This window comes from Lygodium microphyllum, chromosome 7 (genome assembly GCF_053477565.2).
Source record: "Lygodium microphyllum isolate KBCC chromosome 7, Lygodium_microphyllum_v1.1.10, whole genome shotgun sequence".
NCBI lineage: Eukaryota > Viridiplantae > Streptophyta > Polypodiopsida > Schizaeales > Lygodiaceae > Lygodium > Lygodium microphyllum.
The window spans coordinates 152,956,482-152,973,735 of NC_141141.1; the positions used below are offsets into that span (position 1 = coordinate 152,956,482).

Sequence of the window (17,254 nt, forward strand, 5' to 3'; positions counted from 1 at the left end):
TTGACTGTACTCTGCTACCCATGGCTGAGAATTGTTGAGAATACTTGAGCATAGATTGGAGGAGATGAGAGAATGCTGTAGAAAGAGAGAAAATCAGCTGAAATGTATCTTCTGATTCGTAGCTCTGATGACAAATCTGATGGCACCAACAGCTTCAAAAGGGGGGTAAAACACCAGCTCCACCAGCTCAGCTGGAGAGCCCTCCTCTCCTGCCACTGCCTCTCTTGAGGCGGAAGAGAAAACCTGCTACCCCCTGTCCTGTCATGGCGCGCGATCAGTCGTCGTCGCCTCTCAGGGCCAAATCTGATCACCTCCTCTCCCTCCACCAAGCTCCGAATGGTTGCCATTTAGCTTTCACCACCCTCCAACAGCCTTCTCCCTAGTTGCATGGGAAAGTTTTGCCAAGTGGCAGCCTTCCTAATGCATTTTCAGCCATTAAATTAAATTTTCAGAATTAATTAATTCTGAAAATTAATTTCAGCCCTTTTGACCCTGCCCAAAATTAAACATGCCCATCTGGAATGAAATTGGCTAGGCCTTCCTTACTGATCAAGCAACTGCTGCTCCAACCAGGTGACCTGTTTTACCTGCGTTTTTTCCTGACATCAGCATCCGCACAGCTTGCGTGTCCATTTCAGCCTGCGTTTTGGTGTCTCTACATCTCCTCCTTGCTGGGACACTTGCATTATTAGGCCGTTTTTGCTGTTTCAAGCAGTTTCTGGCTGTTTTTTTAACTTTTCACAGCAATTTTCTTCTTGTTTTGGTCAGATTTGGGTTATATTAGATGTGAACTTTTGCTTTTTGTAGTCTTTGCTCGTGTTTAGGATGTGTTTCCTCTCCAAATACATTATTTTCTCTACTTCTCTTCTAAATCCTCTACAGATCGCTCCTCCATGCACATCCACTGATGACAAGCTCCATGGACCTGATTATCACACGTGGAGTGTGGTGATGAAGGCCTGGTTCATCCAGAAGCAGTTATGGTATGTGGTTTGCAGAGCTATTGCACGTCCTCAACGGCCTTCTCCTATTCTAGCTGATTTTGATGAAGACAACCATGAGGAAGCAATGTTTACATGGGATTCTTACTCGGCGTTACTTTAGTGTATTTCCAAAAAGAAATCCTACTAGCAGTCACCTCCTGCATGACAGCTTCAGATGTATGGTCGAAGTTGTAGCTGATATACGAGGCTTCTTCCACCATGAGGGCCATTACTCTCTATGGCCAGCTCCAACAACTGAAGTTTGAAACCAAAGATACGATCCAATCATTCCTACTTCGAGTTACCCAAATCCAGGACCAACTTCGGACTATGCAATCTGCCCTATTAGAGGCACATCTTGTTGGTACGGTACTCTACAAGCTTCCTCCGGAGTTTAATGGAGTGGCGAATGCTTTGAGGACACAGACATCTACGACTCCTGTCAGTTTTCTTCATATGTCCTCGATACTGCTTGAGCATGAGGCAACTTTGCGACTACAGGGGTGGCTTCCGTCACATTATGGAGGTTCAAGTGAGGCTCTTGCAACTTCAGAGGGGTTCGAAGACGAAGAAGTTGAAGGCCCAGTGTTACCGCTGTGGAAAGAAGGGCCATTTGTGGAAGAACTGCAAAGAGTTAGCGGCTTCTAGGAAGAAAAAGGAGCAAAAGACGAAGCGGGATGCAGACTCCAACAAGTCATCATCTGCCTCAAATTCCGACTCAAATCCTCCAGCCAAGGCGAAGTCCAATGCGTGAAAGGGATCCGCTTCTTCGGATTATGGGAAGGGCTTGGTGGCCCCTTCCTCAACTGCTTTCTAGTGGTGGTGATGAGGTCATCCCTCGTGACTCTCCAGTGCCAAAGAGGGAGTGTGAGAGGGTGGTGAGATGGGACAGCCGCACCTCATCTATATTTCTATACAGATGCACAGGATCCAGAGAGGGAAGTCCCCGACGCATCAACCAAAGTCTAGCAGGTTCAAATCCTAGAGCTAGGATTAACATCCAGGTTCATGATGGGCTAGTTACTTGACAGAGAGCGGGTGGCTTTCATCTGGAGCTCACATGAGGGGACACTTTGGCGATCTGGCCAAAGGAGGGGGAGCCATGGTCATCTACGCACTGCAGCATTGGTGACAAGATGATCATGTGTGCTACATCAAAGGCATTGTTGACAGACATTGAGAGTCGCTATGATCTTCTCTATTTTCAAGAGCTGGTACGATCGACATCGACCTCAGGTTCTCTCTGAGGCACCTTGGTGGTGGCTTGATCACCCATTGCCTTGGTATCCATGGTTCTACTTGGTGGTTCTCTGTTGTATGGACTATGATGAGTCATTTATCATTGTATCATTGTATTGTATCAAATCACCCATGATTGGAGAGAGGGTGTTAGCAAAGCTTGCTTCAAACCATACAAAGCCTTTTTCAGCTTACACACCAAGTGTTTGGATCCCACAACTGCAAAACCAATGGGCTGCTATACATACACTTCTTTGAAGTTCCCCATGTAAAGATACAATCTTTATGTCAAGTTGGTACACAGTCCATCCATAATGGGCAGCCAAAGCAACCATAGACTGAATGGTAGTCATGCGAAATGTAGGAGCAAATGTCTCCTTATAGTCAATGCCTTTCTTCTATGCATAGCCTTTAGCCACAAGCCTAGCCTTATATTTGTCAATGGATCAATCTACATTCCTTTTCAGCTTATAGACCTACTTTGTACCAATGGCTTTCTTCCCAATATGCAAGGACACTAAATCCCATGTTTGATTTTTTATGATAGAATCAAACTCAGCTTGCATTGCTACCATCCAATGCACACTATGTTGTGCATCACCAAAACATTCAAGCTCCTCATCATCAAGTGTATCTACTGTCATAACAAACTCCATTGTATGTGTACCATCATGCATACGAGCTTGCCTTCTAGTACGACCAACAATAAGAGCATCCAAATGACTATCTTTCATAGTCTGCAAATACCATCTACGCATCTGCCTAGCTTCCTGACTGTGTACAAGCTCCTACTGAACTTCAAATTCAGCATTTGCCTAGCTTCCTGACTATGTACAAACTCCTGCTGAACTTCAAATTCAGCATCTTGCTGAATATTCAGATCAGCCATAGGCTGATTTTCTGCATTACCCAATGGAGCAACTGGCTGAACATTAAGTTCACTTGTTGAAGCTCCAGCTGTATCACCAAAAGAAATGGGTAGCAGCCCTTCAAATACATCATCGGCAACCTAATATGTATCAAAAACAACAAGGGATAATTCTGATTTTTCATCAAAAACCACATCTACCCCACAAAAATGCATTTAACAACCTTGTTATCCAATTTCTTTCTTAGTACCTTGGGAATATGTATATACGCAAGACACCCAAAAGTACAAAAATGGCCAATAGAAGGTTTCCGGGGCTGTTCCAAGCCTCAAAAGCCGTGACATTCTTTAATGCCTTGGTAGGACGCCTGTTCAAAATATAACAAGCACACATAATTCCTTCCATCCAAAAACCATGTGGTAAACTCTTTGCTTTCAGCATACATCTAGCCATCTCCATAAGTGACCCATTCTTCCTCTCTGCAACCCATTCTCTTGTGGAGTATAAGCAGTAGTATATTGATGGACAATGCCTTTCCACTTCAAAAAAGAATTCAACATAGAAGACATGTATTTCCCTCCTCGGTCCGAACAGAGAGTTTTAATCCTGCAACCAAATTGATTTTCAACAAGTGCTACAAAAGCCAAAAATGCATCATACACTTCTGACTTTTTCACCAAAGAGTAGACCCAACAGAAACAAGCAAAGTCATCAATAAAAGTAACAAAATAGTAACAGCCACCCAATGATTTTGTCTACATAGGGCCACATACATCCGAGTGCACAATCTGTAATCTGGTAGTTGCTCTAAAAGCAACATCATGAGGAAATGAAAAATGATGCATTTTTTCCAAAATGAATCCCTTACATATATGCTCAAGAGGTCTCTCCAAGAGAGGTAAACCATCAAGCATTTGTGTACACTGTATAAGCATTAAGCTACCATAGTTTATATGCCTCATGTGAGCATGCCATAACTCTACCTGTGACATAGCAAAAGTAAGAGTAGCTGCTAGATAGATCGACTAATCAACTGAATAAGCATCCAACTCATATAACCCATGACATAAAGTGCCAGTCAAAACCAAAGTCATATGTTCTTTGTCTTTGACCATATATCTATCATCATCAAAGATGATTTGCAAACCACACTTTGCCAAAGAAAAAATAGACAACAAATTCTTATTTATACTTGGCACAAATAATGCATCCTGCAAACAGATAATAAATCCATCAATGGTTGTCAATATATTCTCCCCAATACCTCTAATAGGGTATGATGCATTGTTTGTGCACTGCACAGACTTCCCAACACGAGCTGCAATAATGGAGAAAAACAAATCCTTACGGGATGTGATATGCCTAGAAGCACCACTATCAAAGAACCATGTGTTCGCATCCTCAGTAGAGCTAAATGCTCTATCAACCCAAAAAGAGTCATAACTGCATGTGTAGAAACAATAGTCACAGTCTGCAACAAAAGACAGGACTCGATAACAATAGAAGTTGCATCAGAAACAGACATCCCTAACTCCTCCTTCTCCTTGGCTATGCGCTTCCTACATTCTATGATATAGAGACCTGGCTTCTTGCAATAGTGGCACTTGCCCTTCTTGGCTTGTGTACCCCTCTATTTCTTGTTGCTCTGTAAAGTACCTGAAGTCCCAGAGCTTTGCAGAGCATTTTTAGCTTGGCCGTCCTAGCCCTTCTACCTTGCCATAAAAACCTGCTTAGAGACTATAACATCCACTCCACTGTTCTTTCTTATTTACTCTTCCTCTAAGAGCAAACTGACCATCTAAAGGAAAGTAAGTGCCTGTGGAAAAATCCTCATAGTGAGGTTCAAGGCCATATGAAAGGTCAAATATGAGGGTGGCAATGAATTCAAAGTAGTAGAGATCAATTGTCCATCTGACTAATACTCATCTACATTCATTAGCTGCTCATGCAAGTCCTGAATTTTATTTAGATGATCCTATATAGAATCACCCTCATCTATCTTCACAATTTCAAGTGCTTTCACAATTTCAAGTGCTTTCTTCAAGAAAGAGATACGTGTCTCAATTTTTCCAGCAAACATCTGCTCTAAGGTCAACCATGCTTCTCATGAAGAAGTTACAGACCAAATGTGGGGGAAGATAGACCACTAAATTGCCAATGCAATCAGCGACAATACTTGAGCATCCCGTGTATCCCATACCTTTTATGTTGCTGATCTTTGGAAAAGTGACTGAGCTGGAGCGGGCTGCATAGGCTGAGCGGGCTGAGTGGGCTGAGTTGCCCTTTGTCAATGTCCTCCTAGAGGAGGTGTAGCAGGAGGCACAACTCCAAGCCGAACTTCTTCACCACTGACATAATTCCAAAGATTCTTTGCAATCAGCACATTTTTCATCATAAAAGACCATAGAGAATAGTTGTTGCCATCCAACCTATCCTCCTTGGACACATATGTGAATACATCACCTCCTTGATCGGCCATGGTAAATGTCACTATCAAGGAGCACAAGAGCAATACTTCAAGCTGGACCAACCTGGAAATCCAAGAATTTTCAAAAATTACAGCAAGCACTTTGCTAATTAGCAAATCTAATCACATTGTCAAAAACTGTCTGATGTACATGCTGTCCAAGGCATAAACAATGCTCAGCAACACAAAAAATGCAAAAGCCCCAAAATTTCTTGTCCCAAAATGCACAAATTCGGTCTATTCCAAACTATCACTCATGTACATTTGCCAATCTCTTAGTTAATATCAAAAGCTCCAAATTTTTTATTCGAAATGCACAAAATCTTTGCAATAAATGTGTCCCAGACACTGCTAGAACAGAGATACACTGCCCGAGCACAAGTGAAACCAGCCTTCCTTCTTGGAATGGGTGGTGATAACCTCATTAAGAGTTAATTACAGTAATAAATAAATGCACATAAAATGAAATATACACTTTACCATAACATTCTTGGGCAGTAGACTCCCTGTTGGCCCCAAAACTAACACCCCTTGCGGTATTTCTTTAGCTTCATTCAATTGAAAGGAGTACAACTTGAGATTCTCCAATCTCCTCCTGCTAACCAATTGCTCTTGCTGTCATAAATGACCAACAAGCCTTTTGGGTTATTTTTCCCTTGATTCACCCAGGACTACTTCTCCAATTTGACCCTTGGCTGGCCAAATGCTGCCCCAAATCAATTTGGAATGGGTTGGCTCCTGAAATCCCTTGATAATCTTCAATTATCAGCTGCTGATTTCAGTCCCTTGAGCCTTCAATCTCTGGCACGGATCCCAAGGTGGTTGCTAAACCCTAATTTCTGCTGTAAATTAGGGTTTACTGCAGAAATTACAAATCAGCCCACCAAAAATGGCTGAGATCTCCTCCGAATGGCTAAGAATTACTGAGAATGGCTGAGCAAAGGCTGAAGGAGATGAGAGAATGCTGTAGAGAGAGAAAATTCTGAGATTTGTCGCGAAGAACTAATCAAAATCAGCTGCCCTGCTGTACCAGCCCCAAACGGATGCACCAGCAACAATAGGAGCATCAGAGACTGTGATCTTCAGGAGAAAGTGCATCAGCAGTAATTGCCAGCTTCCCAAGGTCAAGAATATGCAATCTCCATCACCAAAATGGTCTCCAATGGCTGGGAATTGGCCCCAAAAGCTGGCAGCAACAGTCCAACACCTCTTTCCAACAGCTCCAAAATGAAAAAACGAGATTTCCCTCTCCCTTCAGCCCTATTTAGCCTTTTCCCCACTTGCATGGGAAAGTTTTACCAAGTGGCAGCTTTCTTAATCCATTTTCAGCAATTTTCAGTCATTTAATTAATTTTCAGAATTAATTAATTCGGCCCTTAATCCATGCCCAAAAAATTGACCTTGCCTATCCAAAAATTAATTGGCTAGGCCATTTGCAACCCAAAGTGGTCCCATGCATTAATTGACCCTTGGACAAGCATTAATCCATTAATTAATGCCTAGTCCCTAGTGTCATCACTAACACTTAATGATCAATTAATGGTCCTAGGGGCAAACTAACACCAAAATTCACCTAGAATCTAACAAGTGTAACTTGTTACAACTTTTGCCTTTGACACCCATCTTTTGCAGAGGGTCCTTCGACCTTCAACTGTAAAAAAGTAGCTTGCACCTCACATGTACAACACATGTGCATCTTTTAATTGCACATTTGATTAATCCTTTAATCAAATGTCAATTAAACATAAGCAAAGCATCAAATTTTCACATCCTCGTAACAACAAGCCCCTTCCAAAAGATGAAATCTAAATTAAAATTTTGAACATTTGAAGAAAAAATCCCTTTTCACCTCTAATAATGCTGACTAAGCAAAGCAAAGCTAGAGCAAAGCGGACCTTCGGCGGGCAAATCTGGTGGACTTGGCAGACACTAGTGGACCTGTGGCTGAGGTGGTGGTCACTGATGGTGCGCCTGTGAGGTGGCAAGCAAAGAAGGAGTGCAGGGAGCTACAGGATTTGGCAAGCGCTAGTAGTTGCACTCCAAGCAACTGGCGGGCGAACAAGCAGAGGTGCTACTTGGGGCAGTTGCGCAGGGTGGGAGCCGGGGCGGTGCTACTAGCACTAGCGTTGCAAGCCAGGTGGTGGACAGCTCAGGTGCAAGCAACTGGAGCAGCAGCTTTGCATAGGGAGCTAACAACAAGTCAATAGCTGAGGAGCTCAGCTAGAGATAGTGGCCACTTGCTAAGCTAAGCTGAGGGCTAGCTCTGATACCAAATGTGAGAGGTGAGAGAATGCATAGAGATCGAAGCTCGGCTGAGAGTACAGTTGACAGTGAAGAGAGTGTGTGAGAGTGAAGGCACGGCTCCCAATACAATAATCAAAGAGTGTAAGGTGCAAGGACACCTTAGGGTTGCTAGTGTGTGTTTACACCCGAAAGGTGTAAAACCTGATAAGTACGTAAATTGTGTAACATAGGCACATAAAATAAAAGGGAATAAAACTAGGGGAAAAAACCTCTTGTAAGGAGAGTAAAAAGTGCCCATTGTCCTACTGAGGATCATCAACACTCCTTTGTGTGCGTAGGCATGAGTCAAACCCAACAAGAAGAGACTAGCAAAGATGATGTGCAATTGTCTTGCAATGAAGTTGATGATGTACCTAAGCTCTAACACTAGCCAAAATGGCAACTGAGAAGGAATCAAGAGATGAATGCAAAAATTGAAGAAACTCCATTGATTGTACAAGCAATGAACAAGATACAAGATGACAGCCCCAAGCAAGAGTGAGATGCATGAGTAAGGGTGTTGATGAGAGAGAGGGACAAACCCATAGTGTGGTGTCTTGGCCAAAGGCAAGAAAGAGAGAGCACTAGGTTCCTATATGTAGAAAACCTGAAGTGTGACCTAAGTGTTCGGGTGGACCAAAGTGTCTACCCACAACACATCTGGCCACAATGGACAAAATAACCAAACTGACCACAAATGGAACAAATGTCAAAGCTCCATGATGTCCCCCACTAACTCAACAATAGGGCTCACAACTAAGAGATGACATATGGCATGTACTGCTAACACTCTCCCAATTTAGCCTTGTTTCTTCGACATACATGGACACTTTCCCTCCTAAGGCCAAGTTTTGGGCACCCTTTGATGCTATCAAAGCAGCCATTTCTCCTCATAGCAATTCCAGCTGAGGTGATGCTTCTCCTTCTACATCAGATTCTCAACACCCATGCCAACTTCAGCTCCTCCTCCTCATTTGGTATCAACTGCATGATTTGCAAGGGATTGCATTCCCCACATGGTACATTCAGGTTTCAACTTGTCTTCATTGTCTTTGACATCAACATTCTTTTCCATTTCTACCCCTTGATTCTTCCATTCTACGAGTAAAAAATTCCCCCACAAGGGCACTATCCAAGTGAAACCCTACTGCATGAGCATGCCTCTTATCTTATTCCCTTTGTATAGAATTGTATTGTGTGCTTTGGGCCCTTGGAAGAATGAAAATCCCACATTTGCATGCATTTCTCAAAGTGAAAACCCATGCATGGTGTAGCATGTTCCCGATTTCCCTCATCGCATAGAGAATTGTGGGTTTCCATGCTCACCTCTAGGTATCAAGCAACAACTACTATTGAGCTAGATCAAACATTTTTTACAAAACAAAGCAAAAGAAATAAAACAATAAAAAAGCTAAGTCCCAGAGGAGTACTAAATCGCCTTCGCAAGCATGATAGACCTTGGGAAGTTCTTTGTGACACCCTTGGTCCAATAACTTGGTTTCACTAGGTTGGACTTGTTGGGTCATCCAAAAGAAGATACTCACCGCCTTTCCTGCTTGGATCTCCAATAGCTTGTTTTTGACACGTGGTCCGATACCTTTGTCTGTTAGGGGTGGCAGCTCTTGAAGGCAGGCAGGGAACCTATTCATCCCCCTTAGACACCCATTTTGGGCTTGACCTGGGGTCGTAAGTTACCTCAGATTTAGGCCACTTTTAGTGGGCACTTTTCTTCAGCTCTTGTACAGCCCCAAGAAGAATTCCAAACCAAAATCAAAAGAAATCACGAATTTCTAGAGTTTTCTTAGGACAACTGGTTCAAAAAGTTCTATAAAAGGAAATCATGGGCACTGCCATAATTTACTCCTATCATCTCACATACTTGCTAGCTCTCTATCAGCTCCACACCATAATTGCTAACACCCTGCCCACTCCACACTGTATTCGGGTCAGTGTTGCCATTCTTTTTATGCCCCTCATCACCAGACTTGGAGGAGCTTCAGTCTGCTGCACCAGCCCTTCAGCCCAGTACATGTGCCCATATTGGACCCTATACCTGCATTTTCAGCTATAGGAAATCTTCTGTAGCCAGCGCATCATCTCCAACCTGCTGTGACATCTTTGGGGCCTGCATATGTGCATTTTCTGCAACAGCAAGGCTGCTAGTCACATCGCCAGCATCTAGAGACCCTTTCTACTGTTCAGCACTGCTGGACTACCTGCCACATCATCCTACAGTGCCAGAACATCTGTGTTTTTGTTGTCAACCAGAGTGCACAGCAGTCTGCATCCTTCTACCTCAGCCTTCAACATCAAGCATTGGTGGTTTGCTGCGTTCTAAGTCCATTCTGAAGGATGACACTCTCCTACAACATCCCTCAGCCAGCTCCCAGGAGACTTAGTGGTTGCTGACTGCTTCGAGCATCTGTTGTGTCACACCTAGCACTTTTTCTTTCCTTTTCATTTGAACTCTAATCTAAGTTCATTCATTAGTCATGTTTGTATACTCTCTGTGATTTCCCTGCAAAACCCTAAGTGTATCCTTGCAAATCTTGCCCTAGTACAAGATATTTGACTTCCATTAAACTATAACAATCCTATCATTCTGTACAGCCATCTCTACATGACCACACCTTATTAGCCTTTTGTATAACCATTGATTATCATGTATCATATCATGCATCACATTTGCTGAAAGCTGCAAAAAATCATCAGAATTGATGCATCCCAGCCCATCTTGCCAAAGCTCAAAGTCCTCATATATAGCAAGCAGAATATACTGCACAATTTTCTCCTCCAACCTAGACCACATCAACCTATTATTTTTGCACATGCAAAATGTTCCCCCCCCCCCCCCCACACACACACTCCCTCACTCTCACTCTCTCACTCTCTCTCTCTCTCTCTCTCTCAATTCATTGCAAGCTAGCATTCCTAGGTGCATGATGTCAAGCATTCTCTTAAATCTATTCTAAACTTTTGCCCTTAGCATTCATATTTCACACCAAACTATAGCATGCAGCAGACAACGCATTAACCTGTTATTTTTGCACATGCAAAACGCGCACACGCACACGCACACACACACACACACTCTCTCTCTCTCTCTCTCTCTCTCTCTCTCTCTCTCTCTCAATCCATTGCAAGCTAGTGTTCCTAGGTGCATGATGTCAAGCATTCTCTTAAACCTATTGTAAACTTTTGCCCTTAGCATTCATATTTCACGCCAAACTCTAGCATGCATTAGACAAGATGTCGGACCTTGTGTAAACTATAGTACTCCCATTATGTCTCCTATTCAAACATGGCTTGCCATCACTACAAGCTCATATCTTATCGCAAAGCAATTCTCTCTCTTAAAAGCTACCTGTCCCCATCTTAAGTCCTTCATTCGAAAAATTCTATATTTTAACCCTAAGCGTTCACCCTTGATTGTGCACATGATCCCTCATCAACTCAAGTCTATGTATCAAAACGTCGTCAGCCACTTACCCAGCACTCAGGCTGGAACATTTACATTACTGCATTATAGGAAAGTGTCAGCTGCATGTCCATTGCCAATCTTGTGGATCTATACACAGCTAGCACCTAGAGACCATTCATACAACAGTGCTTGATTAATCCATCTATCAGACCAAGGCCCAACTGGTTCCACAATACATCCTTCGATCGAAGCCCTCTGGATCGAACAAAGATAATTACCTAACATGTTTGTCTCCGAAATCACTTCTCTGACACGCACTTGGATTGAGTGATGTCGGATGTGAGTTTAAATTCCATCGACTCAGAAAACAACAACCCGAATAAACACAATGGTTATATGGTGTTCATGACAGTCTTACAGCTTCAATTCTCGGCAAAGCTTCTTCAAAGACTGAGGATTAAGTTCAAACCCCATGATTAAAAGCACGCTGCACGACGACGTGCTCCAGAGAAACTGTCGGTCGTTATTTACCATTTGCTTTCTTTGGCAATACCACTTCATAAATGTCAATAAATTGCTATCGGTAACATCAATTTTATTCTTCCATTTGATATCATTTATTTGTTGGGAATCAACTATGCCCTGCCGCATAAGCTTATACTACCATATTAAGAAGCTTGCAAAGCCATCTCAACTTCAATATTATTAACTTATTTAAGGATCAACTCTACTACAATACTATCAATAAGATAAGATGTCACACACACACACACACACTCGCTCTCTCTCCATGCACTTAACTTAATAGATGTTTCAAATCTAAAATCGTTCCAACATTTGAACATTCAACTATATATGCACATTGCTAGTTAAATGTTGTAGCATGCTTCCTCCTCTTTAATCGAAGGTTGCATTGTGTCATAGCCAAGTAATCCCCTCCTTCAATCAGTCTTTCATTAGGTCAACCATTAGCATGGAGACTTCTAGCATTCCATAGGGTCCAAGATTGATTGTTCACCTTGAGTAGCTTGAAGAGTTCTGAGACATAGAGAGAGATGGCATCCTTAATCCAGTCTATTGGCAAATAGAAGTGTCAAAAAGGCCCTTATGGAGGAAGCTCCTCAACACAATGGCCTAACACTGTACCTCTTTGCACCTCCTCAAATGGGGTATATGTGTGTTTAGGTGTTTGCATGTGTAGAGAGAGAGAGAGAGAGAGAGAGAGAGAGAGTGTGTGAGACTTGGTATGTGCCAAGCTTTCGTGTCCACACCCACTTGCAAGTAGGCTTACATTTGTGCATGCTTCCATCCATATTGAACAGTGGTTTGGTGAGCTAGGCTAAGGTGCAAAACGAGTTACTAACTTTGATATAGCTAGATCGCCCACTTTCCACTAGGCATCTCAACTCTACCAAGCCATCATTGAGCAATCCACCAAGAGGATGCCACTCATACACTTGCATGCTCATCAGGAAGATGTAGGTGGCAAAGGTGAGGTGAACTACAATAGCAAGACAAAGTGTCTTCTTGTTTAGAAGTAGAAGCACCAACTATGACTTCTTATTCTCCTCTTTGTACAATAGGCCTTCATAGACTAATTAGACAATGTTCGTGACTCTCTTGCATATCCTCACATGGCAAGCTAAGAGAGAGAGAGGGGGGAGGAGCCTCAAGGCATGAAGTGCAAGAGAAAAGTGTGCAATCCTAATCGCCTAAAGAAAGAGAGATGCAGTGCATACAAGAAAAAGAAGAGAGAGAAGAAGGTGATGAAAAATAAAATGTGTGGCATTATAAAGAACACCCTTTGTTGCAAGTGTGAGAGAGCATGCCCCACCATGAACCAACCTCTCCTCATCTCTCCTTCAGCTACATATGTTTGGCAACCTTCTTCGTGGTTTTGGGAGTCACCAAACCAAAGCTTTGAACAATAAGTAATAAAGATATTTATACCTAATTGATGTCTATGTATGTTATGTTCCACACACACACACACACACACATACACAAAATTGATACATTTACATATAGAGATTCATATGTATGGACATATTACGTCCTTAGGATGACTTATAGTCGTTATTATTAACACTGATATTAAGTTATCATTAAGTTATAGGTATTCATATAGTTTTTAATAGTATAAAATGTAATATGTACTATAGTTAAATTACTTATGATATTATATTTGTAATTAAATTGGTAATTAATGGCAATTAAAAAGCACAAATAAAATCATTATTGTAGTTATCATATAGTACTTAAATATTATATACATAATGCTCGTAACTATAATCAAAATGTGTGTGTGTGTGCGCGCGCGCGTGTGTGTGTGCATGCGTGCGTGCGTGCAACCAACCTACTCCCAGCCCTATGCTACTTGCCACCTGTCTATATGTTGTCCTTCCTATTGAGATTTCTACAATCACACCTACTTAACCTCTTTGTATGGAGCAGTGTGGGCTTAGGACTAGAATCTGATATGCATAGTAGGAGAAGTGCTACCATCCAGTTTCCTATAAAGCATTGTAGTTGCTCTCTTTTCTAATGCAATGTCATAGTACTTTTGTCCTTCAGTAAAGTCTTTGTGTCATTGTCAGCCTATACACAAGATTGTGTTTATGAGTCCAAGCTTCCATCTTGGAACCTAATTCACTTGTGTAACCATCTGTCATGTCAGTGTCTTCATGAACTCACTCTTTCTCTTCCAACCTCCATAGCTTCCGCCTCAAGCCATGTCCTAGATCCATATTTTTACATGGTATCAGAGCCCAATCGAGCATGGCCTAGCTCATCTCACTTCTCTCTCAGCTTCTCTTCACTTCTGGTCAGCTCATGACTTGACTTCTAGCTCCATTTTCACTTGTATCTTCAATCAAGCTTGTGGCAGCCATAGCCAAGCCTGCACCCTGTCTCCTTTTAGCACTTGGATCTCTTCATAGAAGCCATATCTCATCACAAATCCTTCTAGAGATATCTTCCTCAAGTTGAGGCACTCCTCACTGGCCCATCAATGTTTGGCATTACTCGTCATAGAGCCTAGCATTTCACCTGAATCAGTTCGCTATCCAAAATGCGCCTGCAGCTATCGTACTACTGACACCGCGGTTGCAGTCCACAATTCGTGACGAGCACCATAGAGCTTTGGAAGCCCATGAGATAAGCTTCATTTCTATAAAAAAAGTTTTGGAAATGATACACTACAGCTCCTGCAATCTGTGAATACACTACAGCTCCTACAATCTGTGAAAAATCGAACTGCCCTGCAAACCCTAACTGTGACTTCCATAGCCAAGAACTCAAAGCTTCATCTTTTCATTATTTTCACTCTCCTAACACTCAAACCAAGCCTCTGCCACTCTAATTCACTGAATCTGAAGTTGTCCAACACTTTGTTCAACATCAAATCAAGGAGGGGAGATTCTGAAGGTCATTCTAAAGGTGTCAAGCTTCGAGCCACAAGCATCAGCATCTCTTGATACTATTCATCTAGTGTCTTTTAGCATGTGCTTATCAACTACACTCAAGATCAAGTCTTTTGCTATTGAAATATGAGAGTTTTGAAGTTGATTTGCTATTGATCCTCCAACTCCAGCATGGGCAAGGACTCTCCGACCGTTCGCTTCAAAGGGGTCGGGTTTCACACCTAGCAGACCCACATCAAGCTCATCCTAATGAAGCAGGGTCTTTGGGCCATCACTAGTGGCAAAGAGAAGAAGCCTCGTGATGCGGACCTTGCAATCACTTGGCAAAAGAATGATGATAAGGCTCGCGCCATTATCAAACTAGAGCTAGATGACAACTATATCTACCATGTGGATAATTGTGATACTTCACATGATACTTGGAAGAGACTTGACACTTTGTTTGGTGCACAATCTAAGTCATCAAAGTATGGTCTCTTGATTGAATTTTTTAGGCTTGAAATGAAGTCCAGCACATCACTTGCCACACATCTAAATTACATGGAAGGACTTCAAACCCAACTTGCACGATCAACATTAAAATGGAAGAAGATGTTTGCATTGGTGTTATGCTCAAAAGTTTACCTCCTGAATATAATAATGTGTAAACAACTCTAATCAATATGCCAAACCTTCAGCTTGTTGATATTTAGGCATCACTGTTAGAGGAGGAAAAGAAGCTAAAGACTAAGGAAGAACCAAGCACCTCTAGAGACGAACAAGCATTATATGTTGGCAATAGGTACAAAGGCAAGAAGGATAAGCTTTTTTGAGAGTTTTGCAAAAGGACCGGACACAACGAGAAGTTTTGCCAGGGCAAGAAAAGGTCCCAAAAGGCCTATCTTGCTGCAGTGAAAGAAGAAGAAGATTATGGAGCAAAGGAAGAAGAAGAAGAAGAAGAAGACCACCAAGAGAAGGACAAACCTCATTAGTCCTTCTATTCGAATAGACTTTTTTAGCCTTGTATTGCCTAGCCCTAATGCTTCCGACATAAACTTGTAAACTCCTCATGTAGCCTTGTACTACAGCCTCTGTACACTTTGTGAGGCCCCTGTTACAGCCTATGGATGTCCACCATGTTTGTGGTACCCACACTTAGCCTTTTTTGCGACAGCCTCTGGTGTTTTGCCATGTATATGTTGTGCCCACGCTTTGCATGTGTTTCTTTCACTAAAGCCTCTATATGCTTTGTACTTCTAGTTTTGATTGAGGAGGGGTGTTGAGATTTCTACAATCACACCTACTTAGCTTCTTTGTATGGAGCAGTATGGGCTCAGGACTAGAATCCCATATGCACAATAGGAGAAGTGCTACCATCCAGTTTCATATAAAGCATTGTACTTGCTCTCTTTTCTAATGCAATGTCATAGTACTTTTGTCCTTCAGTAAAGTCTCTGTGTCATTGTCAGTCTATACACAAGATTGTGTTATGAGTCCAAGCTTCCAGCTTGGAACCTAATTCACTTATGTAACAATCAATCATGTCAGTGTCTTCATGAAATCGCTCTTTCTCTTCCAACCTCCATAGCTTCCGCCTCAAGCCATGTCCTAGTTCCATGTTTTTATACTTCCCATAGTTCACTCTCTTGCCGCCTACTCACATGCCCCATTTTCCTTCATTGCACACCCTTGCTACATACACCTCTCACAACAAGCAAGTTGGGGGGGAGAGAGAGAGAGAGAGAGAGAGATCATGAAGCTCAAGAAATGAACAAATTGAGTCTAGGTTAGTCTCCGCTCATGGACATGTACTCACTAAGGAAGCCTCACTCCACCTTGACATCCTTTTCCACATCATGCAAGAGGTCATTGTCTCTAACTATAGTGTTCATAAGATGCTATTTCCCATGTGAATTATGATCATACTCATCAGAGTGAGGAGTATCCTAGCTTGCCTCTCATGGCATGAGCTTGTTATAGATGTCCTCCACCCAATCCATTGATGCCACTATCCAAGATCTCCTATATACTATGATATTGTCCCTCCTCCCTAGCCTCGCCATCTTCTCCTCAAACTACACACACCACCATGTTGTTCACTGTCCAAGCTCTCCTATATACCACAATCTTTCTTAGCCTCACCATCTCCTATTCAAACTGCACACCACCCTATTGTCCATCCAGTTGAACTGCTTGCTCCATAGCTTCCTCTTAACATGCTAATCTACACAGTGAAGTAGCTAGGAATATCATGACCCCCTTAACATGCTAATTTGTGTAGCCAAAGTAGTTGGCAATATCATGACCCTCAAAATAGCACCTCCAATGTGTACTTGGTCACTTGGTATTCATGGTCCATGGTCCCAACCTAGCCCTCTCCAAGAGCTCTATCAGACTATACTTGTACATGTCATAGTCCTTAGGCTTTGGGTCCAAGTTGAATTAGCTATCAAGGCACACATATGTCAACTCACCATAGCCGATGACTTCATTACCTACGGTGTGGTTCATGGCTAGCTATAGTAGGCCCGCCCAATCAGAGAGAGAGAGAGAGAGAGAGAGAGAGAGAGAGAGGCATGGCAAAAGCATGC

The 17,254-nt window shown here is 42.4% G+C and overlaps 1 protein-coding gene across 7 annotated transcripts in view; it reads right to left on the minus strand.

Annotated features, from left to right (window-relative positions):
* Nucleotides 1-11,828, minus strand: part of LOC148034095 (leucine-rich repeat-containing protein ODA7-like) — a 74,864-nt gene extending 63,036 nt beyond the window's left edge. For 6 of the 7 annotated variants that reach the window (XM_087682091.1, XM_087682088.1, XM_087682093.1 and 3 more), the window contains exon 1: nucleotides 11,681-11,828. In XM_087682091.1, the coding sequence (XP_087538217.1) occupies nucleotides 11,681-11,823 (143 nt within the window). In that variant the 5' untranslated portion in view covers nucleotides 11,824-11,828. The remainder of the gene's footprint in view (nucleotides 1-11,680) is intronic. The other variant, XM_087682089.1, reaches the window with a different exon arrangement.
* Nucleotides 11,829-17,254: the final 5,426 nt, after the last annotated feature.